The sequence below is a fragment of the Pinus tabuliformis genome, chromosome 5_1, assembly GCF_031772625.1.
Source record: "Pinus tabuliformis cultivar Carrire ecotype Pingquan chromosome 5_1, CPIR1, whole genome shotgun sequence".
Taxonomy (NCBI): Eukaryota; Viridiplantae; Streptophyta; class Pinopsida; order Pinales; family Pinaceae; genus Pinus; species Pinus tabuliformis.
Window position 1 is genome coordinate 234,518,955 of NC_142305.1, and position 26,735 is coordinate 234,545,689.

Consider the following 26,735-nt stretch of genomic DNA (forward strand, 5'->3'; position numbering starts at 1 on the left):
AAGCTCACTATCGAAAATCTCCCAGCAGTTGCTCTGCTTCAGAAAATCGATCCTCTGAACTCTCTCTATGTGTTTTCCAAATGACTCTCACGCTCCCTTAAATAATCTTCTTGTTGACATTCAACGGCCCAGATTAAAAGTTAATCAATGGCTAAGATCATTTTAGCTTGATCCTCATCTTCTTCTAAAAGTTACACCCACAATTAGATTAATACCCATTAATATTTTTATTTTCCTAAGTTTAGACTTAGGGTCCCATTAAAAAATATTTATTATTTTAATAAAATTGTCTTTGGGTGGATTTCCCAAAACACTTTATGGGTTCTTTGGAATACATGTGCCCAAGCCTCCCTGCAAAATTTGAGGCCTAGAGCACATCCAATGCTACCCCAAATTGTTAAAATTAGCAACCAGGGCAAAACTTCATGTGGGTCATCTTATTCATGGCTAATAATATTTTTATTAGATTCCTCTCGTCGAGAGGTGTAGGATTGATATAAAGATCATCCAATTCCGATAAGTATTCATGGAGATATGAATTTATTTTGATTATGGAATTATTATCAAGCCGACCTACAACTCATGTAGGCTCAGAAGCCCAACAGTCGCATCTATTCACCCACCAACGTTGTGTATAAATATAAGAGGACTTTTCCTCATTTGGACTCACTCATCTCATCACATCTCTCTCTCTCTCTACTGCGTAGATATGAGTCTCTTCTCTACTGCGCTGAAATGGGTCTCTCTCTCTCAAACATGTGAAGCCGGAAACTGCTGAAACTGAAGCTGCAACTGCAGAAGTAAAGATTGACTTGCGTGGCCTAGAAGATCTCCTCTTTGGAACTGCGTTGTAGGTTCATCTGAACCTCCTTTGAAAGCCGCAACTTTTGGTGGTGGAATGAAATCAATCCGACGAACGGTTTGCAAGATATCGACTGCCCTAGTTTGAAGCCGGAAACTGCTGAAACTGAAGCTGCAACTGCAGAAGTAAAGATTGACTTGCGTGGCCTAGAAGATCTCCTCATCTGAACTGCGATGTAGGTTCATCTGAACCTCCTCTGGAAGCCGAAACTTTTGGTGGTGGAATGAAGTCAATCCGACTGTCGGTTTGTGAGATATGGTCTGCCCTAGTTTGATAATAAAGCCGCTAATGTTGATGATACTGATCTAGGGTTTGCTACTGCTGATATGAATCAGATTTATTGTACTATTTCTCTCTGCTGAATTATTGAAGATAAAAGAAGATTTGATCCAAGGGTTTCCCCACACATTGTGGGGTTTGTCCCTGGCTAGCCGCCACATCTTGTGTCTCTTGTCTTGGCTTGTTTTCTGTCGATCATTTAATGTTCTATCTGCACTTTACTTTATGTACATGTGATTGCTAATCGGTGGAATATAATAAGAAAAAGAAGTAAAATGTTACAAGCATAGAACATACCATAATTTAACATGGTATCAGAGCTGAGGTGAAGACAAAGCCCGAGCAAGAGCAAGAGCAATCATTGAAGAGAAGATTGGCAAGGCTATCCTAAAAGAACTATGGGGTCCTCAACACTCTTTCCTGCCGAAGACAAGCTCCGTGAGAAAGCTGACTATCACGGATGGAAGATGTCTATCGATCTAACCCTTGAAGATCAAGGAGTGCTGGACCATGTAAGAGGCAATATTGTTGAGCCTTCATCAAATGCATCTGCTGCTGCCTGGAACAAATGGAAAAATGGAGAAGTCAAAACAAAGAAGATCATCCGGGACTCTATCGACAAGCGCTTGGTGGCCTACATCTCTGATCTAGACACCTCCAAGGAAATCTACGACAAACTGGTGAGTTTATTTAAAGTTAATGATGCAAATCAAGTTTTGTTTCTTAGAAATAAGTTGAGGGAAATCAAGAAGGGTAAAGATGAAAGTATGCAAGCATACTTCTTAAGAATCACTGAGATCAAGAACAATCTCCTATCTATTGGGGAAACCATTACTGACAGAGAAATGGCACTCACAACTCTTGGAGGATTACCATCTGAATGGTATGTGTTCAGGACTACTCTTCTGAACAATAATGTAATTCCTAGTTTCGAGGAATTAATGGCTAGATGCATTCAAGAAGAAACAAGGGTAGAAGAGCAGGAAATTCCCTTGCCTAAAGGTCCTCCTGCTGCTTTTTCTTCTCATGCTAAGAAAAGAAATAATTCTGGGTCTAAATCAAAAAGAAAGGCTGGATTTAAGGGTGGAAGAAAAGGACGATGTTTCATTTGCAATAAAGCAGGTCACTATGCAAGGGAATGCCCTGATAAAAAGGACTCTCACCGTGACGATGATCAAAATCCCTCTCATGGTAATCGAAGGAATGGAAAATTCAACAGCAAAGGCAAAAGGAATGCGGGAAATCAAGGAAGAGGGCAAGCATTCAAGAAGGCTAGAAATTCTAGGATGTATTAAATGCACCTGACCTCAAAAGGAACCTAGTGTCCATCTTGGCAATGGAAGCCAGAGGCTACAAGGTAACCCTCAGCAATGGCAAGGTATGTAGATAGAAAAATAATGTTAAAGATGCCTTTACTCTTGGGTTTAGTGTTGATTCATTATATCAGGTCGATGGAAGTCCGCTAGGTGTCATGTCTTGTGACACAACTCTTTAGTCTGAACTTTGGCATCGGAGGTTTGCCCACCTTCATTACAAAGCTCTACCCAATGTAAGACAGATGGTAACAGGGATGCCCGAATTCCAAGTAGAGAAAGAAGGTGTATGTTCGGGATGTGCCAAAGGAAAGCTCAAAAGGGGACCATTCCCCTCAAGCCAAAGCAAGACCTCCGATATATTACAATTGGTTTACTCACGCATACCTGAGGTTGGCATTAAGAGGGAGACTACTACACCACATACTCCTAAGCAGAATGGTGTGGTGGGAAGGAAGAACCACACAATTATGGAAGCTGTCTGGGCCATGCTACATGATCAAAGACTTCCGAAGTTCTAGGGGCTGAAGCTGCAAACACTCCCGTATGTGTACAAAATCGATGCCCTCATCAAGCATTGGGTTCCAAGACTCCTGAAGAAAAATTCACCGGTAAGAAACCTGATGTTTCTCATTTTAAAATTTTTGGAAGCCCTGTATACTTTCATGTGCCGAAAGAGAAAAGAAATAAATTGGGTGCATCTGGAAAGAATGAAATTTTCGTGGGCTATGGTGAAAATACTAAAGGCTATAGAATCTATGTAGCCGGTCAAAGGGAAGTCGTAATTAGTCATGATGTCACCTTTGACAAAGATATGGCTCTCAGCAAGGTGAACAATCTTCCGACTTTGAGGAGCTCTCAAGAAGCCGACACCAGGGAACCGAAAGAAAAGGATGATGAATAAATGCCTGATGTAGAAGAACCCATGGATTTGATTGATCCTCATCCACATGAGCCTTCCTCTTCTAGGAAGAGGCCTTCATGGCTTAGGGGGATACTTGATGATGCTGAAGGACATGTTGCACCCTGAGGAACCTTCCATCAAAGTAAAAAACTTAACAAGTATCAGGGATACCTGACCATCATGAGCACGATCATACAAAATGAACCTTCATCATTCTCAGATGTCATCAAGCATTAACTATGGAAGGATGCTATGACCATAGAATATGAGTCTATTATGGAGAATGATGTCTGGGAAGTAGTTCCTGGACCCTGGACAAGACAATTGTTACTTCAAAATGGCTTTACAAGATAAAGCATGCAGCAAATGGAAGTATGGAAAAGTATAAGGTTCATTTTGTTGCTCGTGGTTTATCCCAGAAGGGAGGTATAGACTATGATATTTGCACCTATTGCCAGATATACGACCATCCACTTGATCATAGCCCTTGTGGCTTCACAAGGATGGAACCTACATCAGATGGATGTTAAGACCACGTTCTTGCATGGTTCTATCAAAGAAGAGGTCTATGTGGAGCAACTTGAAGGATTTGAGATTTATGATTGAAAATCTCATGTATGCAGGTTGAAGAAGGCTCTCTATGGGCTGAAGCAAGCACCCCGAGCATGGTATGAGAGGACCGATAGCTACTTGATGAAGCTGGGATTCACTAGGAGTGAAGTTGATCCTAACCTTTACTTTAAGGTTGAAGATGACAAGTCTCTCATACTGGTGTTGTATGTGGATGACCTCTTTCTAATAGGTGCAAACCCTCTCATTCACAAATGTAAGAGGGAGATGGCTTCTGAATTTGAAATGAAGGACCAAGGACTTGAAGTGTGGCAGAAGCCAAGGGAAATTTTCCGATCTCAAGGAAAATATGTGGTAAATATATTGGAAAGATTCAGTATGATGGACTGCAAGCCTGTGACTACCTCGAGGATCTTAACTTTTAGAAGTTATATGGTAGTGATGTCGAACCAGACTTGGGAAATGCCTCTGAGTTTCAAAAAACTCATTCGCATTGATGTTCTTGGTGAACCTCCGTCCGAACATATGTTTTGCAGTTAGCATTGTGAGCTCATATTTGGTTGAGCCTCACTGGATTGATGCTAGGAATCTTCTAAGATGTCTTCAGGGCACAATCTCTCATGGATTAAGATACACTGCCGGAGATGTGAGACTACTTGGATATACTGATGTTGATTTGGCAGGCAGTGTGGTGGACCATAAGAGCACTTCCCGGTACTGTTTCACCTCGGGATCTGCTTCGATATCCTGGATGAGCAGGAAGCAGAAGTTGGTGGCTTTGAGCACCGCCGAAGCAGGATATATTGTTGCTAGCATAACCTCATGTGAGGCAGTCTGGTTGCGAAAGCTCTTCGGTGAGCTGTTTGGATTTACATTGGATACCACTGTGATTCTCTGTAACAACCAGAGGTGGGATTTGATTATTGAGGAATCCCGTATTCGTCAATTGCTCCAGCAGATAGACATCATCTGGGATATGGTAAGTCGATGAGCAAGGAAGCTCCATCACATTAAGATGATGTACAGGTTGATACACCTTGTCAAAGCCCCAAGGAAAGATCTAATCTGTGATTCTCCCAAATGACTTGGAGTCGGCAAGAAAACCCTTGTACAAGGGTCCTGCATGTTGCATACATTGAGCTCTGGGCGCTCTGAGGGCTTGCGATTCCTACTGGAGCAACATATGACCACAGAGTGACTCACCCTCCCCTGGTGGTGCACACTGGAACAAGATGATTCACTCTCTTGTGGGACAAGATGATTCGCTCTCTTGTGGAAAAGGATGATTCGCTCTCCTGTGTAGCAGGATGATTAGTTCTCCTGTGAGGCCTGGATTGATGTGTTCTCCATGGCAGCCTGGATTGATGTGTTCTCCATGGCAATTGTAGCAGGATTGATGTGTTCTCCTGTGAGGCTGGATTGATGTGTTCTCCATGGCAATTGTAGCAGGATTGATGTGTTCTCCTGTGAGGCCTGGATTGATGTGTTCTCCATGGCAATTGTAGCAGGATTGATGTGTTCTCCTGTGAGGACAGGATTGATTAGTTCTCCTGTCGAGGCATCCTACCCATGCAGTCTGGGACTCATGGGAAGTACCTCTCATCTGATCAATGAGCAGGGAAATGAAGTTAGGGACCATAGTAGTACCGATGGACGCATCGTTGTAACTACCGTACTCCCTACGCTAGGATGACCTCCATTGATCTGGGATCAATGATACTAGTCTGGGACCAGTGGTAGGAGTTGTACCATACTATGACGCTGACTTCGGGTCGGTTGAGACTGGTGTGGGATCAGTGGCACACACTCTGAGACTGACTTTGAGTCAGTGGAGGATGATATTGGTCTGGGACCATTGGAGTTGTACTCACTATGACGCTGACTTTGGGTTGGTTGAGACTGGTCTGGGACCAGTGGTACATACTCTGAGACTGACTTTGAGTCAGTATGATACATCCTCGATCATTTCTTCTTCTTCATAATTCGGACAAAAGCAGAGTAGAACAGAACAATGCAAAAGCAGAGTAGAACAGAACAATGCAAGAGCAGAGCAGAATAGAACAAAACAGTACAGATCAGTGCAGGGCAGAACAAGACAAAGCAGAACAGGCAAAATAGAGCAGAGCAGGGCAAGGGTCAGGCTGTACAAGGCAGTGCATTTGATGGATGAATAGTAACGACCGATAGACAGATTGTAGATGAAGTTTTCCATGGTTGAGAGGGAGTGTTAAAATTGGAAACCAGGGCAAAACTTCATGTGGGTCATCTTATTCATGGCTAATAATATTTTTATTAGATTCCTCTCATCGAGAGGTGTAGGATTGATATAAAGATCATCCAATTCCGATAAGTATTCATGGAGATATGAATTTATTTTGATTATGGAATTATTATCAAGCCGACCTACAACTCATGTAGGCTCAGAAGCCCAACAGTCGCATCTATTCACCCACCAACGTTGTGTATAAATATAAGAGGACTTTTCCTCATTTGGACTCACTCATCTCATCACATTTCTCTCTCTCTACTGCGCAGATATGAGTCTCTTCTCTACTGCGCTGAAATGGGTCTCTCTCTCTCACACATGTGAAGCCGGAAACTGCTGAAACTGAAGCCGCAACTGCAGAAGTAAAGATTGACTTGCATGGCCTAGAAGATCTCCTCTTTGGAACTGCGATGTAGGTTCATCTGAACCTCCTTTGAAAGCCGCAACTTTTGGTGGTGGAATGAAGTCAATCCGACGAACGGTTTGCAAGATATCGACTGCCCTAGTTTGAAGCCAAAAACTGTTGAAACTGAAGCTGCAACTGCAGAAGTAAAGATTGACTTGCGTGGCCTAGAAGATCTCCTCATCTGAACTGCGCTGTAGGTTCATCTGAACCTCCTCTGGAAGTCGAAACTTTTGGTGGTGGAATGAAGTCAATCCGACTGTCGATTTGTGAGATATGGTCTGCCCTAGTTTGATAATGAAGCCGCTAATGCTGATGATACTGATTTAGGGTTTGCTACTGCTGATATGAATCAGATTTATTGTACTATTTCTCTCTGCTGAATTATTGAAGATAAAAGAAGATTTGATCAAAGGGTTTCCCCACACATTGTGGGGTTTGTCCCTGGCTAGCCGCCACATCTTGTGTCTCTTGTCTTGGCTTGTTTTCTGTCGATCATTTAATGTTCTATCTGCACTTTACTTTATGTACATGTGATTGCTAATCGGTGGAATATAATAAGAAAAAGAAGTAAAATGTTATAAGCATAGAACATACCATAATTTAACACAAATCAACACTCCCTCTTAGCGAAGAATGTGCTCTAACAATATACGCTACTGCATACTACTCTGACTCTGAAGCATCGTCCTCTACGTTGCTAATGTCTGATATGTTGTCCACCAACCACTGTGTTGTTGTTGTAATTGTACTGTTGCTGACACTGCCACTGTCAACACTGCATCCATACTACAACTCCCTCTCAAGTGTTGCATTTGTTCTGCTACTAGCGTTGCCACTGCTTTGCAAATTGTTGCTACTAGCAACATCCAAAATTACTGAACTAACTGTGTTCAATATGATACAACATGAATGTTGAAGCCTGACTATTGCTAGTTTCTGCATTGACCCTTTGAATGTATTGCGTTGTTGTTGACCTCTACTCTGTGCCATCTGCACTGTTGCCAACTCTGCTCTGTGGTGTTCAGTCTCTCGCACTGCTAGCCACTGCAACTGTCTCCCCGACACTCCTCGACACCATTCGACACTAGTCCATCTCGCTGCCACAAAAATAGGCTCCCATAGCAAGGTATTGATCCAAGAGGTGGAATCCTCAAGGATCTTGCCCATCTGTAGCTCTTTCGAACTACAGCACCAAATCAGCCTACCTCCCTCCTAGAGGTATCTCAGCTGTCATGGTGAACTCCTCTTCCTTGATCTTTGTGGGCGTAGCCTTCGGATCGTGTTTCTCATCCTTGTCCTTCTTCCTGAGAGGACACTGTGTAGCGTAGTGACCCATCACCACACCTGAAGCACTTGATCTTCGAGACGTCCTTCTTACGTCTCTGTTGCTCCTGTTGTCCCTTCGATGCAAGGGTTGCATTATCCTCCTCCTCCTTGGGCTTCCACCCACTATTGTTGCTTCTGTCAAGTTTAACCATGACTAAGTCTCTCCTCAGCTCCTCTTGTTTTAGAGCTACCCACATCTCATCCCAATTCGGCAATGTTGCTCTGCCCATGATACTTTGGACAAAGACTTGCACTCATCTGAGACAGAATTGAGGGCTAGTCTAACCAACTCTGAATCCTGAGGTGTATGCCCCGCAGCAGACAACTCATCACAGATTTCCTTCAACTATGTGAGGAATGGTTCCACATGCTCTCCCTTCTGCATCTGAGCAGATCTCAGCTTCTGCTCCAAGTACATCTTCCGCTGCCCGGAAGATTCCTGATATAACGTAGCCAAGGCATCCCACATCTCCTTAGCAGTCACTCTGCTAGCGATGTGACAAACCACGTGATCCTTTACTCCATCCAGAATCATCCTCTTAGCTTTTTCCATTTCAACTCTGTATTTCTCCAACGGATCTGGATCTCGAGGGACAACAACCATGCAATCAACATATGTCTTGAGGGCATGCTCATCCAGAAGGAATGACATTCTTGCCTTCCAGATGACATAGTTGGATGCCCCATCCATCCTGTCCTGATCCCTCAAGCCACTGGTTGCCATTTTTGCCAAAAATAGAAAGTCAAATGACTTCCTCTCTCCTCTTTGCTGCTACCGGGCTAGCCTACGCACTCCCTGCTGGAGCTAGTAAGATTGTTGCCCATTGTTGTTGCTCAGCTTTAGAGAATTTGAATTCCTTGGCTAGGAATTCTCTAAGGAAGAAATTCCCTCAGCCGTGCTTCTCTTCTCTCTTCTAGCGATCTTCTGCCCAGCAAACTCCCTGCAAAAAAATTTGCGTCCCACCAACTCCTCACATTGAGCCTTTAGCACTGCTCCCTCTGCGCTGGCAAAAATTCGAACTGGGAGTTCTCTCCGTCAACTGACTCGAAGAGAGACTCTCTTGAAATTTCAGCGCTCCGGCTAAGAACTGCACAAACCCTATGAGGTTTCGAATTGCTACCTCCTACAGCTTTTCGATCTCTTGGGGTCTCTGGCTCTTCTCTTCTTGCTCCATCTGCAACTCTCATACCATCTAAAAATTCGAGAATCCCACCCGTATCACCTACTGCAGCAACTGATTAAACTTCTCTTTTCTGTTAAATACTGAAACAAACTATTTATTGTTTCCTACAGCGAATATCGAAGCTAACACACTGCAACCTTCACTTCATTAATTAATTTGCCCAAAACAAGAACAGAACAATTAGAGAAAGATGCACAAGTGACACAGTATTTTTTGGACAAATATCCCTCGAAAAACCCAATGTGGGAAAAACTGGTGCAGCAGCTTTGAGGGTTTTTATTATTATGCAGTAGTTTCTGAATACAGCTCTGGATGCCCTTTTGGCAATCCAATTACAGAGAAAATAAACTGGCAGAAAAACTTAGTGAGATTACCTCACTCTACCAGGCAATTCTGGCAGCTGAACCAACTATCCCTGGTTATCTTTGCACTGGCCCTGCGTAGGCCCTGCGTCAGCCTCAACAGGCTCTGTGTCAACCCAACTGGGAAACGTCTGCCCTTTGGAGCAGTTTCCAGCCCTCCCGGCTCAGAAATCTCAGCTCCCCGGCAAATTTCGGATTTTTGCACTGGAAGACTGCATTGCTTCTACGTGAGCCCTTCTAGCTCTGCATCATCTCTGCGTGGGCCCTTTTGGCCCAGCGTCAACCCCTCCTAGATCTGTGCTACCTCCTCCTAGTGTCTCTCTACCTCTCTGCTATTGATCCTAGGTCCGAGAGAAGATACTCCAACCCAACTATCCCTGCCCCTCACTGCAAAAGCTCACTATCGGAAATCTCCCAGCAGTTGCTCTGCTTCAAAAAATCAATTCTCAGAACTCTCTCTATTGGTTTTCAAAATGACCCTCAAGCTCCCTTAAATAATCTTCTCATTGACATTCAATGGCCCAGATTAAAAGCTAATCAATGGCTAAGATAATTTTAGCTTGATCCTCGTCTTCTTCTAGAAGTTACATCCACAATTAGATTAATACCCATTAATATTTTTGATTTCCTAAGTTTAGACTTAGGGTCCCGTTAAAAATTATTAATTATTTTAATAAAATTGTCTCTGGGTAGAATTTCCCAAAACGCTTTTTGGTTTCTTTAGAATACATGTGCCCAAGTCTCCTTGCAAAATTTGAGGCCTAAAACACATCCAATGCTTCCCCAAATCAACATGTTGCAGGTGCTCCTCCCATGTCCTATTGTAGATCAAGATGTCATCAAAGAATACCAGTACAAACCTCCTCAACTGGCCTCGGAACACATGGTTCATGTATCACTGAAAAGTAGTTGATGCATTTGTCAACCCAAAAGGCATGACCAGGAACTCGAAATGCCCATAATGACACCTGAAGGTTGTCTTCAGAATGTCCTGCTCTCTCATCTGGATTTGATGATATCCTGACCGCAAATCTATCTTAGAGAAGTACTTAGCTCCTCTAAGCCCATCCATCAACTCATCAATGCGCAGAATGGCATACATGTTCTTCAGCATCTTCTTGTTGAGGACCGTGTAGTCAATACACATGCGAAGTCTCATCCTTCTTCTTCACCAGCACAACCAAAGAAGCAAACGAACTGAAACTCGGTCTGACGTGACCCAATGCTAATAACTCACTGATGGCTCTCTTGATCTCATCCTTATAGGCCTTGGAATGCCTATAGGGGGTAGTGATGACTGCGTGCACACCAGGCTACAACTCTATAGTGTGCTCGAATCCCCTGTCAGGTGGTTGTCCCGGCGGTATATCTCCAAAGACTACTAGATATCTATCCAATACTACTTGTATGTCTGAATGGGGTAGTATAGTCCTTTCCCCAGCCTCTGAAATCCTGAGCTCTATTGCCCATGTTATATCTCCATGCCTCAAATCAGCCTCCATCTGCTGGGCGAAAACTGTCTGAGGGGTGTACGAATGCATGCCCCTAAGAACCACCGTCTTGCCATCTGGTCCAGCAAACTCCATCACCAGTTGTTTCCAATCGGTGGTGTCCTGACCAAGGGAATACAACCATTGGACACCTAGCACCACATTGGTGTCCGATACATCCACCACAAAAAAGTGATTTGTCATCCAATAGTTCCCCATTGTCACTGTCAGAGCGGGAACATATCGAGTGCATTGCATGGTCCTATCTCCTGGTATTAAGACTGAAAACCCCTCAAACTCTGCAGTGGTGATGCCCCTCCTCTGGATCATCTGAGCATCAATAAAAGTGTGGGTGGCCCCACTGTCTACCAAGACTGAGACACATTGCCCCTGCATTGTACCCCTGATCCTCATAATTAAAAATTTGGGAATCCCGCAGAAAGAAGTTAGGACTCCCCCGGCTGGTGCGAAAGATGCTCCTCCTTGAGGTGGTAGTGGTGGTGGTCCTCTCCCTACTGGATCCTCATTGTCTCTGCCACCAAACTCCAACTCCCCATCATCCTCCTAATCAATGTCTGAGAAGACCTCGATGTAATGGGCCTTGCCTGTTGTTTACCGATGACTAGGTGCCCAAGGCTATCGGCATGAAAAACTTCCTCCTCCTGAGGTCTCTCATGGTCTCATCATCCAACTGACCACGCCCTTGAGTTGCTCTATGTGTTGTGGGTGCTCTAGTGTCACTTCCCTTCTGAGTGTAGGGAGTGAGTGAAGGAAATGGAGCTCGGGCCTTGGGAATAGCCCCCTGTAAATCCCGAGTGCAAGATATTGCCTCCAGAAGAGATGATGGTGTGTGAGACTTCATCATTCCCTGCAATGGCTCTATCAACCCCTCTACAAATGTGTATACTCTCCTCGCATCTGTCAAATCAGGTACCATGACTGAGACCCTCAAAAAATCTAAAGATATAATGCTTTGGATGCCATGTCCGTCAGAGTTGGGTCAACTCCCTTAAGTGAGCCTCTGGATCCTTCTAATCAAAGCACTCCACCACTCTTCGCGTGAAGTCCTCATAGGAGGTCACGCTGGCATGCCCCAGAGTGGACAAACCATGAAACCACCAATCATGTGCCTCCCCCTCCAGGTGCAATGTGGCCATCTTGATGGCCTCTACCTTTGTCATCTGATTCAGCTGGAAGTATGTGTCCAGCTTCTCTACCCAAGCACGTGTTGTGCACTTAGAAGTGCCATCATATGTAGGAAAATACATTTTCCCAATAGAACGATGTAGCTCATAGTTCTGCGTACCATAGCCTTTCCCCTTCTTGTTCTGCTTGAGCTTACAAAAGTCTCTGAAGGTCAGAGCCTCTCTGAAGTCTGCCCCCATGGACTGCCACTCCCGAAAATGCTCCCCCATCAACGATGGATCCTCTCCTCCACTAGTCTCTCCCTATGCCAAAGGTATAAAAGAGGGTAAAGTAGCTCGAGTTGGCTCACTCGAGGATGGTCGTTGCGCAGTAGGTGAAAGGTGATTGAACTGTTGAGAGGCCCCCCCTTTTAAATGGATTTGATGAGCACGGCCTAGGCAATCAGCCAGTTGTGAATGACGGGTCGGCTATAATTCGTGCTCCGCAAATCCTAGCCCATGAACCCATTGCGGAATCAAACCGACAACAAAAACTATTCACGTCATGCAAAAATGATGCCTTGGCTTATGACCCTTCTTTGATTTGCTCAATGTAATTTGAAACCGCCGCTAGCAATTGGATTCGTCCTTTTATCAAATCTTCTGGAAACCAATTGATGACGACCCAACAATTGCAACCTGCAACTATATCTTTGTCCCCAATTAATTGATCTGTGACCAATTCGCCTGACAATTTTGCCTTTCAAAAAAGCGGCCCGGTGAATATTGAAATTCACACCAGATTTTCTCCCGGCGATTTCTTCACATCCCTTTCATTTTATCATTCAACCCACTGGAAAATACACAGGACAGTCAATGATGAAAATGTGGCCTCCCAGATCAGGTTCTTATTTTAACATGACTTTTGGATCTGGTTTCACAAACTCGGCCTTAAATTGCCACGAATAGTTGAATCTAGAATTCGAGCTCCCTCTTCTCACTTCAATACCCTAGCACGTAGCAGTGAATTCGATCCTCTCGGTGCTAGATAGGATTGGGCTCAGACTTAATAAATTTTAGCAGATAATTGCTTCAGAATTAATTTCTCAATCCTTGGCATTCGATTTGGAAACAGGTTCTCAACCCCCACCAAATTTTTCACGTCTTCCTTTAAAGCACCCAGCCTTCCAATTAATTATTATTCATGGCCTCGTTCTTTTGAATTACAAGATGTTAGCTCAGTTTCGACCTGGCAATTGCTTTGGCAATGATTCGACTCTCAAAGATTTGTGTAGTTCTGAATTGACAATTTTCGTTGAGCGATTCACTGTAATATTCCTCTCAACTGATGCAATAGGTAAATAATGCCCACTTTTATAAAATTTCCTTCTGCACCAAATGGATGTAACAATGGCTTCTTTAGCAAAACCCCTCAACAAAAATCATTGCAACTAAAAACAGAAGACCCGCAGGTTGAGCCAAGACCAAGGCTCTGATATCATTGTAATGTTCCAAACTTAACAAATAGTGATATACAAAAGTAAATACGATTCGTACACGAAAAAATTAAGCTAGTTGTCATTTCTAATGTGTAAAAACTCAATACACATTAGAAATGACAACTAGTTGAACCATTTTATTAATGGAATGGAGCAAGTACAATAGCGTGGGGAAAATGCACCTGGGCTTGCCTCAAGGGCAAGCTTGACAGAACCTAGGTGTCAAACAATAATCTCAATGCGGGAAAGTAACTGCTCCTCTAATGCTTTGCGTTGTCTCCTAGTAACTATACTGTTGGCTGGAAAGGAACTACAAGAAACCCTGTCTCCGGTGCTTAGAAAATGATGAAACTTTAGCCCCAAGCTCCTTGACTAAAACCCACAAAAAAGCAAAAAGGGTTTGGCATGAATCCAACCTCCCAAACTTGACCTCCTTTATGGCCTACACCCTCCAAACTGCTCCAGAAATACGGCCTACAAGGAATGGCCACAAAATCCTCATCCAAGCTCTGAAAGGGAAGCAAACACCACTCCAAATATCTCCTCTAACCTCCACGGCAGCAGTGGCAGTGGCAGAGCCATGGGCAGCAGTATAGGATGCAGCAGTGCAGAGGATGTTGGGTGGGGAGGCCTAGCATCAGCACAGGTACCGGTGTCGGATGATCAGGGTGATGCTCAGTGTGGAGTATTACTAGAGCACAGTCCTCGCTAAGAGGGAGTGTTGATTTGGGGTAGCATCAGATGTGCTCTAGCCATGAAAATCGGTGGAGAGGCTAAAGCACATGAGATCTCCAAGACCCAGAAATGGTTTGGACAGATTGTACCTGGTTTGGGAGATATTAAAATAATTAATATTTTTAATAGAGTTCCTAAGTCTAAACTTAAGAAAAATAAAATATTAATGGGTACTAATATAAAAATGGGTTAGAAGGCACCAAAAGTCATGGATCAAGCCAAATCTAATCTTAGTCATTGATTAGAGATTTAATCTCGGTCGTTGAAGGACCAATGAGAAAAGTATAAGAAGAGGCTTGAGGGTCAGTTGGAGAGCTAGAGCAGGGTTGCTAAGCAAAGTTGAATCAGTGATCAACAGCGAGGGGCAATGAGTACTGGGCAGAGAGGCAGAGGCAGTACTGAGAGACCAGCACAGAAGCAGGGAGAGCGAGAGCAACAACAAGTTCAGGCCACGCAGAGCCCAACAAAGAAAGCACAAAGGCCAGACGGACTGTGTCATCCACGCAAAGGTTGCTGGAGTGACGCAGAGGCTGCTGGAGTGACGCAGAGGGTCCCATAGGCTGCGCAGTGCCTCAAAGGGCTGACACAGAGGCTCTTGGGGCTGACTCAGGTCAGCAGGACGCTAACGCAGAGGCTAGAAGGGCCAACGCTGAGCTTCAATTGTGCCGGAGAGGGTTTTGTGGGACAGGTTTTCTGAATACCTGTTTCCGAATGTAGAGGTATTGCTGTCATGAATTTTTCTCTGTCGGGTGAGCCGGTTAGGCACCCAGTGGTATTCAAGGAATACTGCATAATAATAAACCCTCAGAGTAGCTGCACCGGTTTTGCCGCATTGGGTTTTTCCAAGGACATTTGTCCAAAAACAACAATGTCACTTGTGTGCTTGTTTTCTTTCAGTTTTCTTTCAGTTGATGATCTGTAGATGTTGTCACTGTATTGTGTTTATTTCGGTATTTAAATGTATTAAATAACTTGTTCAAAATTTACAAGTAGAAGAAATAAACCAGCATAATATAGATTAATTTTCTAATGGATAGACTTAGAAAATTCAACATTAATAAGATTTAGGTCTATCCTTTTCTTCCATGCAAGGAAATTTGTAGCCCCAACCAATTTATTACTTTCCTTGAAAAAAGACATTTTGTTATTATCAGATATAGTCATAGACTTGAGAAATTGATGCTTGCTTCCTCCTTAATCTTGATGTTGATAGAGGATTTGCTTCTTCAGAGATTGATGAGAGAGCTCGATTCACAATCCTCCTTGAATGATTTAGTCTTCCTTCTTTCTTGAAGATGGTTTCAAGACTCTTACCAGTGTAGATTTCTTCGATCTAGGGTTTTGAAGATTTTGACCTTGGTAGCACTTGAATCTGCTACAATCCTTCTTCCACTGCTTGATGGCTTCTTGATTGAATGCACCTTCTTGACATTAGCACCTAAGCTCTGATACCATGTTGAAAAATCTAGGGCATGAATAGTTAAAAGATTTTTCTGTTGATAATTGCTTGTAATATACTTTTACTTCTTAGATATAGTCTTTTCTTCGTTATGTTATTAATGGGTTCCTTTCATCAACACAATTACCAATATGCACAATAAAAGACAAGTGGCACAGTATGTAGGCTTGTCATCCAAGGCCAAAACCTCTCACCTCTTGAGATGAAAACCCGATCAAAATTCTTCTTCTAGATCTTCAATTGACGAGTACCAAGACCATGACAAAGAACATTGACTCTAGTATCCTCCCAAGATCCTCGTCACTAACCTTGTTGCTCTGCCTCTTCCCTTCCTCGACTTTCTTCTTGATCTCGAACTGCTCTCCTTGGCTTTCTCTAGAGAAACTCGGTCTCTATCCTTCACACTGCTTCCTCTCGGCTTACCCTAGAGAATCTTGGTCTCTATCCTCTAGCCCGGTCACCCAAAACAAGTACCCTAGAAGAACTCTTCCTTCGCTATCTCCAGAAGAACTTCTCCTTCGCTGACCCCAGAAGAAACTCTGCTTCGCTAACCCAAAAGAATCTTCCCTTCGCTGACCTAGAAGAAACTCTCCTTCGATTGCCTAGAAGACACTCTTCTTCGCTTGCCTAGAAGAAACTCTCCTTCGATTGCCTAGAAGACACTCTTCTTCACTTGCCTAGAAGAAACTCTCCTTCAATTGCCCAGAAGACACTCTTCTTCGCTTGACCAAAAGAAACTCTCCTTCGCTTGCCCAGAAGAATCCTTCTTGTCAATTCTTCGCACTTCTTCTTTGTGGCCTCTTCTTCGCACCTTTGCTTGACCGAATGCTTGTCGAGTTGTTTGCCTCTAAGTGAGGTCAAGCTTGGCTATATATACACTTCATTACATGTCCTTTAGGCCGACATGATCACAAGTAGTTAAGCCAACTTCTTCTAGCAAGTTCTTCCATCGTTGTAGGCCGACTTGAAGAGGATAAGTGACAAGGTCTTGGAAGATACTTTACATAGATAAGTTTGACCTTTTACAAAGTGTAACATGACTTCATTAAATGACAATGACTCTATCATTTTATGACTAGATGACAAATAATTCCTAAGGACTCTCCATGGGAGTCTTGACTCAAAAACAAAATCTCTTGCTCATGAAACCCATGAAGCAAGTCAATATAATAATTTTATTTTTCTTCTTTACATCTCATTACATAAAATCATAATTATATGTCATTATGAAGACCAAACCTAGTTACACTTTTCAACATTTTCTAGGGTTTTTCTTAGAGACCGGTTTGCTTCCTTGGAACCTCATACCTTTATTGAGCCTCTCTTAGAATGAACTCTAACTCCATCACCTTGAACCTTCAAACCTAGAATATCTAATATTGGTGATCACAATCATATCGGGACTCCCCCCATCGGTGAAAATCCATAAAGAGCAGGTGACCTTAGTTGTGGTGACAGTGGGCCATTGTCCCATTGTTGTCACTTAGTCTGGTAGTTGTCCCGTAGGTTTTCTCCCATTAGGGCCCTGCTAGATTTTGTGTAACAATACCTTCACAATCCCATTTCGTACCCGTTATAGTTTTATCTTCCTATTGGCCATTTGTGGATACCAAGGTCTTTAATATTTAAATTAAATATCTTCTTTCTATTGTAAACATTTAGCTATTTAGTATTAACCTTGTTCTATATTTGTTATCAAACCATCTTCCTTCAACATTGTTCTCTAGATCAGATTGTAACCTATCCCATTTTGTTAGTGCATGAGACTCATGGATCACAAGTCTTCACGAGTTTTGTCAAGTCTTTTCAAGGATGGGTACTTGCCCAAGACACCACTTAAAACTCACCACCTAGTCAAAACTCATCAAACTCGCCCACAATTCAACAAACTTGCCTAAAATATGGCCCAAATCTCATTAAAACTCACACAATGACCAATACTAATCACAAGCTATTGCTTTATAGATATTACGGATTGGACATGTCAGTATCATATTTCTGGAACAAAATTTCCTATATTTTGAGCTTTTTTCTATTCGTCAAGTTCTCTAAAATCTTCAGCTGAGTTTTTCCAATTCCCTGAGTTTTGTCGAGCCCAAAGCTCATGAAGGTTTCAAGGAGTCCTAGTCTCACCACTCTGATTCCTTTAGCCAATTCTGCAAGCTCCCATGTTTCTTCCACCTTGCATGAATAATAAAATAACTTACTATTATAGACGTTACAGAAGAAAACTACCAAGAAAAAGCAGGAAAGGAAATTATTTTAGTTACACGGGAACCACTCCCGACATGTAGGAAACTCATTCCAGTCGTTCTTGCATTCCCAGGAGCTTTGGAACGGCAGCGAAACGATCCTTTTTCATGGGGAACGACAACAAGAATGGGGACACGTTTCTGGCGCATTGGTGACTCTAATCGGGGAACGTGGGAGATGTGTTTTCCGCTCCCAACATCCAATTTACTGTTCTAGAGAAACTTAAACATTTATATACAGTCATACACGTTAAATACAGCCATACATCCCTTGCTTTTTTATGTGAACACACTTTTCAATGTGGTGATAACTATCAGAATTTTTTAAAAATTTGTGGCAGATTGAATTGAAAATATCCAACTTGTGCATGAACAATGATTGTATAGATATAAATAAATTTAATGATGTTGTCGACATTCCAATTCCAGCCAGATATGGTCTGCAAGTTATCTGTATAATAAAAATAATTTAATGTTGTTGTTTGTCATTCCCATTTGAATGAGATATGATCCCAATCCAATTCCAGGGGCAGGGATTGGAATTTATTTTCAATCTGATCATGACAATTACAATTGCACTTCCAGGTCCTAGATTGGCACTAAGAACCATACCGTAGCATTCGTGGTCAAGTCATCCACCATATCATACGTTTTCATTAAGAAATGGGGTGGCTCATTGCTGTTGTCGTTCTGTTAACCCTCTATCGCACGAAATCAATTGGAATGGTATCCAATTTGCATCGTTCGATTGGGTTCGAACCCGCGACTTCGCTTAAAGAGCCTAATAGAATAGCTTGAATCTAATGTCGTGGGGAATGGATGAAGGTATGATTTTGCAGAGTGAAAATGATCGCTGAAAATATAGATGGCCACACAAGCAACCCCTTTGACTGGCATTGGCCACATTGTATTCTAGATGAAACATTATCTAGATTTATTTTATCTAACATTCAAACATGACAAAGGAACAAGAAATTTCAGAACATGTGGAGACAAATGATTTAGGACAAGTGAAAATTGCCTCATCCGCCAAAGCTGGGAAGTGGGTTTGGGTCAATGCCAAACAATATCGGGGCATTTTAAAACGAAGAATAGCCCGTCTAAAATGGGAGCAAACAAGGAAGAAACGGTCTAAAAATAAAGTTACTGGAGCCCTTTGCAAAAAGCACTCAAACAAGTCTTCCCTACAAGCACATGGAAATGAAAAATCTAAACGAAAAGTCATTGATGATTCAACCTTATAGTCCCACATCCACACCTCTCACTTGGTCATCTGACCTTTATGTGAAAGAATTGTTAAATGCAAAACAAAGGTTGGAGGTTTTAGAAGCTAAAGGGCAGGAAAGAGATCATAAAATTCATATAATAATAGCTGAGAACAAGGCTTTAGCAGAAAGCAATAAAGTTTTAAAAGAACAAGTGGCATTGCTACACGAAGCTCTCCTGATAGGGAAGACAGAATTGCAACGCATGAAGGCGGATGTGCAAAACATAAAGAAATTTGTAATGGAAAGCATAGAGGTGGTGAATGTGAAATCATCCCAGGATAAAGGGAAAATGATTGCGCAAATAAACAACCATGAAGAGAATGCAAGAGAAGAAACGAACAGAGATTCCACCAAAGTTTCCAAAACTTGGGCTCAAGTTATTAGCAATTCTGCTAATAAGGAAGGAGAAACAAATATTCAAGTTGACAACATGCAAGATAGTGAAGGCAAGGAAAGACAAAATAGGGCAACAAACATAATTATTAAAGGGGTGAAAGACTATGCGAAAAATGAATGTACTCTTGACCTTGCAAGAGACTTCTTGAAAGACAAGTTGCTATGGCAACGATAAATATGCCAAGCATGGAGGGTGGGTAAGTGTAATGAGGAGAGAGCCAAGCCCATAGAAATCATTATGCCTAACTGGTGTGATAAATATATCATTCTAAGCAAGAAACATCTCTTGAGGGGTTCTCGTTTTTTCCTACAAGAAGATTTAACTGTAAAATAATAGGAGGAAAGAAGGGAGGAAATTTTAAAGGTTAGGGCAGCAAGAGATGAAAACAAGAGAACATGGATTTATAAAGGCAAAGTTGTGATAGTGCAATTTGGACCTCCTTTCAAAACAGAGCAGCTAGATGGTAATAAAGAAGAGGCAACAAACTCTTCAACAAGAAATCAAAAAGCAAGGTCAGTATGGGAAAGCAAGGACAAAGACTCAAATGCGAGTCTTGCATGTCAGAATAAATAGCAATCAAGTCATACCCACGTTTCCTTAAGATTAGTTTGTTGGAACTATAGAGGTTACCCATGGAGACGAGGACCTAGGTTAGGGCCTATTGTGGAAGATAGACACATAATTTGCCTCATAGAAACACATGAGCATGAAGGGTGCAAGACACCTCCGTTTGAAGGATACTGGAAGATGGCAGTGTGGAACAAGGAAGCAGGGAATGGCAAAGGGCACGGGGGTATCATTGTTTTAGTAAGGGAGGAAGAAGGTCGTCTCATTCAGTTAGAAAAAAAGACTCAAATAAGAAATTAATTTGGTTTAAAATATCAGAAAATGGAAACCACATCAGAATTGCAGCATGCTATTTTGTGCCGCAGGTTTCAAAAATCTACAAAGGTAGAGGGCTTGACCACAAAGACCCATTTGCAGCCTTAAAAGCGGATATTGCATCATATTTGCAGCTAGGTGAAGTCCTTATAGTGGGTGATTTCAATGCTAGGACTGCAAGTGAGCAAGCTAGCATTCTTTGTTGTAAAGATGATTGTGACCCTATTTGGCTTACAGAAGAAAGTAATCATTAGTGGGAAAGAATTTCAAAGGACAAGGGTTGCAATTTCTTTGGTGAACAATTGCTTACTCTATGTGGAGCCTTTGATTTAGTCAATTGTAATGGCTTGACTAGATGGGCAAAGTCCGGTAATTTCACTTCCAATACTTACAATGGAGCAAGTGTGGTAGACTATGTAATTTGCTCGCATGGTTTGTGTGAGAAAATGGAGTTAGTTTTGATTGGAGATCAGCAGTGGGACTTGAAATCAGATCACAAGCCAATTTATTTATGTTTCTCTTGGATGGGAAAGAAACAATTAGAGTCAAAAATTCAGCATGTCCAACAAAATCTCCCACAGGGCAGAATTCTTTTGACCCCAGAAAATTGTAATACATTCACAATGACGCTAGAGAGTCTCTTCGAGAAGGAAAAAATTACAATTGACAGCGTTCATAGTCATGAATTAACACATTTAATTCAATGCGCACTTGCAAAGTGCAAAAGAGCAAAAATTAAGAAGTCTGAAACAAATTGCTTTCTTGTTAATGCTTGGTTTGACGACGAATGCAAAAAGGCAAGGAGAATGTGGAAAGAGTCAAACAAGGATAACATAAAGCTCAAAGGTTACAAGCAGTTATTAAGCAAAAAAAACGCTGATTTCTTTGTTTCAAGGAGAGAATAACTAATCTTCCTTGGGAAAAATAATCCCAAATTATTTTGGAAGGAGCTCCAACCGAAAAAGATACAAATTGGAAATAATATTACAGCTTCTAAATGGTTTGACTATGCAAGACAACTGTAAAGTTCCCAAGGTTGACCCTCCCCCTTTGGTCAACACTGATACTGAACTCTTCACGGTACAAGAGGTAGAGATGGGTATCAAGAAGTTGGGTGTTGGAAAAGCAAAAGACTTAGCTGAACTCCAAGCAGAATATCTAAAGTGGGGCCCAAAGATTCTTGCACCTCACATTACAAAAATCTTCAACAACATCATACAACAAGTGCTCCCCCACAGATTGGACAACTAGTCTGGCAATACCTCTTTTCATGAGCGGTGACGTCAATAATCCCTCCAATTATAGGACCATCATGAAAACAAAAACCCCTCCCTTTGTTTGCAATGCTATTTGGAAGCATGCTAGAAAACAAAATTAGCAAGTGGGCAGAACGAAGAGATAAGCGTGCTAAAGGGCAAGCAGGTTTTAGACCTAAACATTCCACAGTTGATCATTGTATAACTTTAAGGAACATCATTGAAAACGTTTGGGAGAAAAAGGAAGAAGTCTTTTGTTGCTTTGTTGATTTCAGAAAAGTGTTTGACTCGGTTCCTAGGGATAAGCTTTGGCACATAATGGAGGAACTTGGGGTTCCTAAACATTTGAGAGCAGTTGTGCATAGGTTGTATGAAGAGGTGAAAGTCAAAATTAGAACTTCAGCAGGCATTTCTGAAAGTTTTAGAAGCGATATCAGGGTCAAGCAAGGTTGCCCACTGTCTCCTACCCTTTTTGGTTTATATATCAACAAGCTTGAGGAGTGGTTAAATTCACAAGGGGGTGATGGTATCTATTTGGGCAAGTTTGTTATAAGGCTTCTTTTGTACACAGATGACCTTATTCTGATTGCTAAATCGGCTCTTGGTTTGCAAGAGCACTTACTATCCCTTGAGCATTTTTGTAGAAGTGTGGGGATGCAAGTCAACATCAGCAAAACGAAAGTAGTGGTCTTCTCTAAGAAAAGAAAACATAACAAGCATAAGTTCTACTTTGAAGGCAACATTCTGAAAGAAGTTGCGAATTACAAATACCTCGGAATTGACTTCAACAAAAATCTAAGCAGGAATGGTTGTACAAAGAAAAGAACTTTGGGGGGTTGGAAAGCATTTTATGCTTTTCAAAATAGGTGTAGAGAGGCCGAGTTATGGGATTGGAAAACCACTCAAACACTTTTTGGGCTTCTATTGATTCCGGTGATTCTCTATGGTTGTGAACTAGGGGCCAGCAGTACATCCAACATGCAGTGGAGACAAATTGAGAAAATTCAGAAGCATTTGATTACAAACAAATTTAAGATTAAAAGTGCAGTTCCTTATGATATCTTGTTAAGTGAAACAGGGACTGCTCCTATTGAAGCAATTGCTATGGTGTGAGTCATAAGGTATTTAAAAAAAATTGAGCAAATGGAAGAGGGTATATGGCCTAAGGTTGTCTTTAATGATAAATTGTGCAAGAGCAAAAAAACTTGGATGCAGCAAAATAACAAATGGTTTAGTAAATGGGGTATTTGCTTGAACATGTGTCCCATAAACAGAAAAGAGATAAAAGATTTTGTTATGGAAAAGTTCCACAAGTGTACTTGGGATAAGGAGCTAGGAAGAAAGAAAAATTACTATATTGAAGTGTTTAATCCCACTCATAGTCATCAACCAAAAGCATACATAGAGGCCAATATCTCTTGGAGAGCCAAAATTCTTATTGCTCAGTTAAGAACTAATTCTCATCAACTCCGTTGTGAAACAGGGTGCTGGAAAAGGCCAAAGGAAGTGTGGGAGGAAAGAGTATGCATTTTTTGTTCTTCTGGAAAAGTGGAAACAGAAAAACATTTCATTTTAGAATGTGAGGCCTTCAAAGACAACAGGGAAAGTTATGCAAATATGCTAGCAGCTAGCTCTTGGGATAATCTATTTAGCGAGGGGTTTGTCGAGAAGCTAGGAGCATTTATTTTGAAGCTTCACAGAAAAAGGGCTGAATACATCAAGCAGATGAAGAAGCAATCTGTCCCATAGGCTATCTTTAGCCTCGTGGACGTTAAAATAATTTCCTTCTTTCTTTCTTTCCCGTTCCATCATCGGGTGCTTCATAAAATAATCTCCATGGTCGTCATTTTTAGCCCCCTTGTTGTTTTCCTTGTGTAGTCTCCTAATTCCATTTTAACATCATATTCATTAAATATTTATTTTGAAAGTATAAAAGTTTTTTCTACAAAAAAACATCTAACAGCAAAATGAATATATATTTATTTTTTGAATTATTATTAAAATATTATTATATGTTTCATTGAATCTGGAATGTTGTTATAGACTAACTTTGATTATTGAATTGATATTATTAATATCAATATTAAAAGTTAATTTAGAAGTTTAAAAAATATAAGAATTTTAAATTATATAATTAATTTTATTTATTTTTTATTACATAATATTGCTGCTCCCAATCAGCAGTTTCCTGTAAATTTTTGGGAAACTTCTAGCCGTTCCCGAAACCCGTACCCAAGTTCCCAACGTTTCCCCATTCCAGAAACTCGTGCAACATAGGAAATTATTATAAACATTGATACATAGGATGCAGAAGCATATAAAATCTGAACAGGTTTACCAAATTATAAAATTTACCTTAAAATAAAGCTTAATGGCAAATGCCAAAGCTTCTATTCATGACTCCTTTAAAGTTTCATCAACAACTTTGAATAAATCCTTAATAACTAGAAGTTCCTTCACCAGAATACCGAAGAGCAAACATCCATTATTTTATAGTGCAAATCGTATATTGCTAAGTTTGCTCAATTGTATGTCTACCTGCTTTAAATTTTTATAGAACAGAATTGCTACAGTTACAAGATTTAATTACAGTTTACATGGAAAGAACTGTTCCCCAAAAAGTATGAATGATCTTGAAAGTAAGTAGATTAACAAACAAGACTCTGTTACCAGTCATATGACAAAAATGGATGACTTTCATCCTCGATGCTTGGGTTCAATCTTTATATAGCTAATTATTTTGAATTGAAATACTGATGCGGTAACCTTATCTGGCCTTTCTGCAATTACGAATACAAGTTCTCAAGACCACTGCCACAGACCACAGATAGCAATTTCCAAAATGTTGGCACACACTGAGAATGCATATGTACTATTCATGCTTTTACACAGATGTAAATGCAATTTCCTGAGTTGAGAATCGTGTTAGAGCTGAGAATATCTCAATGTTTCTAACCCGAAAGCTGTTCCAGCGCTCCTGAAGATGGACCTGCTTTAGAGTTTGAAACATTAAAGAGAATCTCACCTCTAGCACAGATTCTTCGCTCCAAAAATGCATATGTAAGCAATAAAAGGGATCGAATAATATGCACAGTGCTGCAACACAAGGCATCCATCTATTACAAGCCTTCATAACCAACGTGTCATCACATCAGAGGATTATGCATAAAGAAACAAGAAACATTGATCTATTGTATTTTCAAACAATACTCAATTTCACTCAAATTTAAGCCAGAAAAAAAAAAGAAAGGAAAACAAATATCAACCTACAGGATCTGCATGAAAAAATCCATGGCGTAGAATTTGCTCCAAGTAAGACTCTACAGCATATCTTGCCAACCTGATAAGAAAATGAAACAAAACTACTGAAAATTCCCAAAAAAGGCCATTTCAGCAGAGATGACAGCAACTAAAAGAATATGTTTCAAGAAACTTAGTGCTAGGAAATAACGAAACCCAATTGAAAGCATGGTTTCATCCCATCTATGCAATGCAAACACCAATTTTCAACTTCATGTACAGTAACTAATCTAACATCCAGATCAGCAAGCATGGAGATGAACACATATTTTTAAAGATGCAAAATACATTGTAACAATATGTTCTGTATAACAAGCATCATCATACATACAAAGAATTTTTTATATAAGCAAAAGTATAGTTAAAACCTTATATGTAGTTGTTTAAGAAAATAAATATAAATCAGATCATATAGTGGGACTCGCTTCCCCATTCTGGGATGAAACATGATGCCACAGATCATATTTTGTCCTTGGCGCTGTCCTATGTCACATGGTTCGAGTTCGAATTCAAGTTCGACAACGATTAAGTTCGATTCGAATTCGAATTTTCCGATCAGGTTCGAATGATGTTCGGCATTAGGTTCGACTATACATATTTTTCAATATATATATATATAGATATATATATGACCTCGGTCTAATGGAGCAGGAATAACCTTGTATAATGGACGTTGCAAAGATTGAAGGATTAGACATTCTCGGCATATTTGTTTTAGCATACAAATCTACCTAGACATATCACAATTGCACAGCTAGTGATCTTGACATACCTGTGAGGATCTCAGCTGAATGGAGTAGCAAATATTTAGGACAATTGACAAAGGCACAGTGTCAATGGATCTCGCATAGCAGTCTTGGCATCAAGGCCTCGGTGATACGCCTGTAGAAGTCTAGACTCTAGACAAAGAACAACAGTGATAGAATGTCTCTCTCGGCCTAATAAGATTGATGTTAGACGTTGTCTCAATCATATATATATATATATATATATACTACAATTGTGGCACGATAACAAAGCTGCAGAAATGATCATTCTCGGAGGATAGAATCCTTGTATAACAAAGAGCCACAGTAACCATTACAGTCTCGGAATAAATGAGACAGTAAGGACCTCAGTATAGTGAGGAATAGTATCTCATCTCGGTGGATCTATTTCTTAACAGTCAATGTATATCTATATATATATATATATATATATATATATATATATATATATGTAATGGAAAGATCTTCGGATCCCTCACTATCTTTACATGATCTCACCGTCTCGGTGTAAGAAAGATCACAATGATCCTGCAATCATGGAATACACTCTCGCATGATCACAGTCAACATGATGGTCTAAAGTACAGTGATGAAAATAGGATAAAACAGCTATCATGGCTGTCATAATGAAGTTCTAAGTGCATCATTAAAAAAATCAAACCTTAAAAAATTCGTTAAAATTCGCCTTCAGGTTCGTTCAAGTTCGTTCAGGCTCGTTTAGATTCGAGTTCATTCAGGTTCGACTTGAGGTTCGAATTTCAGGTTCGGCGAACTTGAACGAATTTCAATTTTTTTTCAGGTTCGCCGAATTTCAAACCTGAACCTTCAGGTTCG

General features: G+C 41.0%; 1 protein-coding gene across 1 annotated transcript in view; it reads right to left on the reverse strand.

The window, feature by feature from the left end:
• The window catches only part of ATH13 (ABC2 homolog 13), a 386,313-nt gene that overhangs the window by 164,322 nt on the left and 195,256 nt on the right, over positions 1–26,735 (reverse strand). Inside the window, exon 9 of the mRNA XM_089432011.1 lies at positions 25,105–25,174. Coding sequence (XP_089288137.1) covers positions 25,105–25,174 — 70 coding nt within the window. The remainder of the gene's footprint in view (positions 1–25,104; positions 25,175–26,735) is intronic.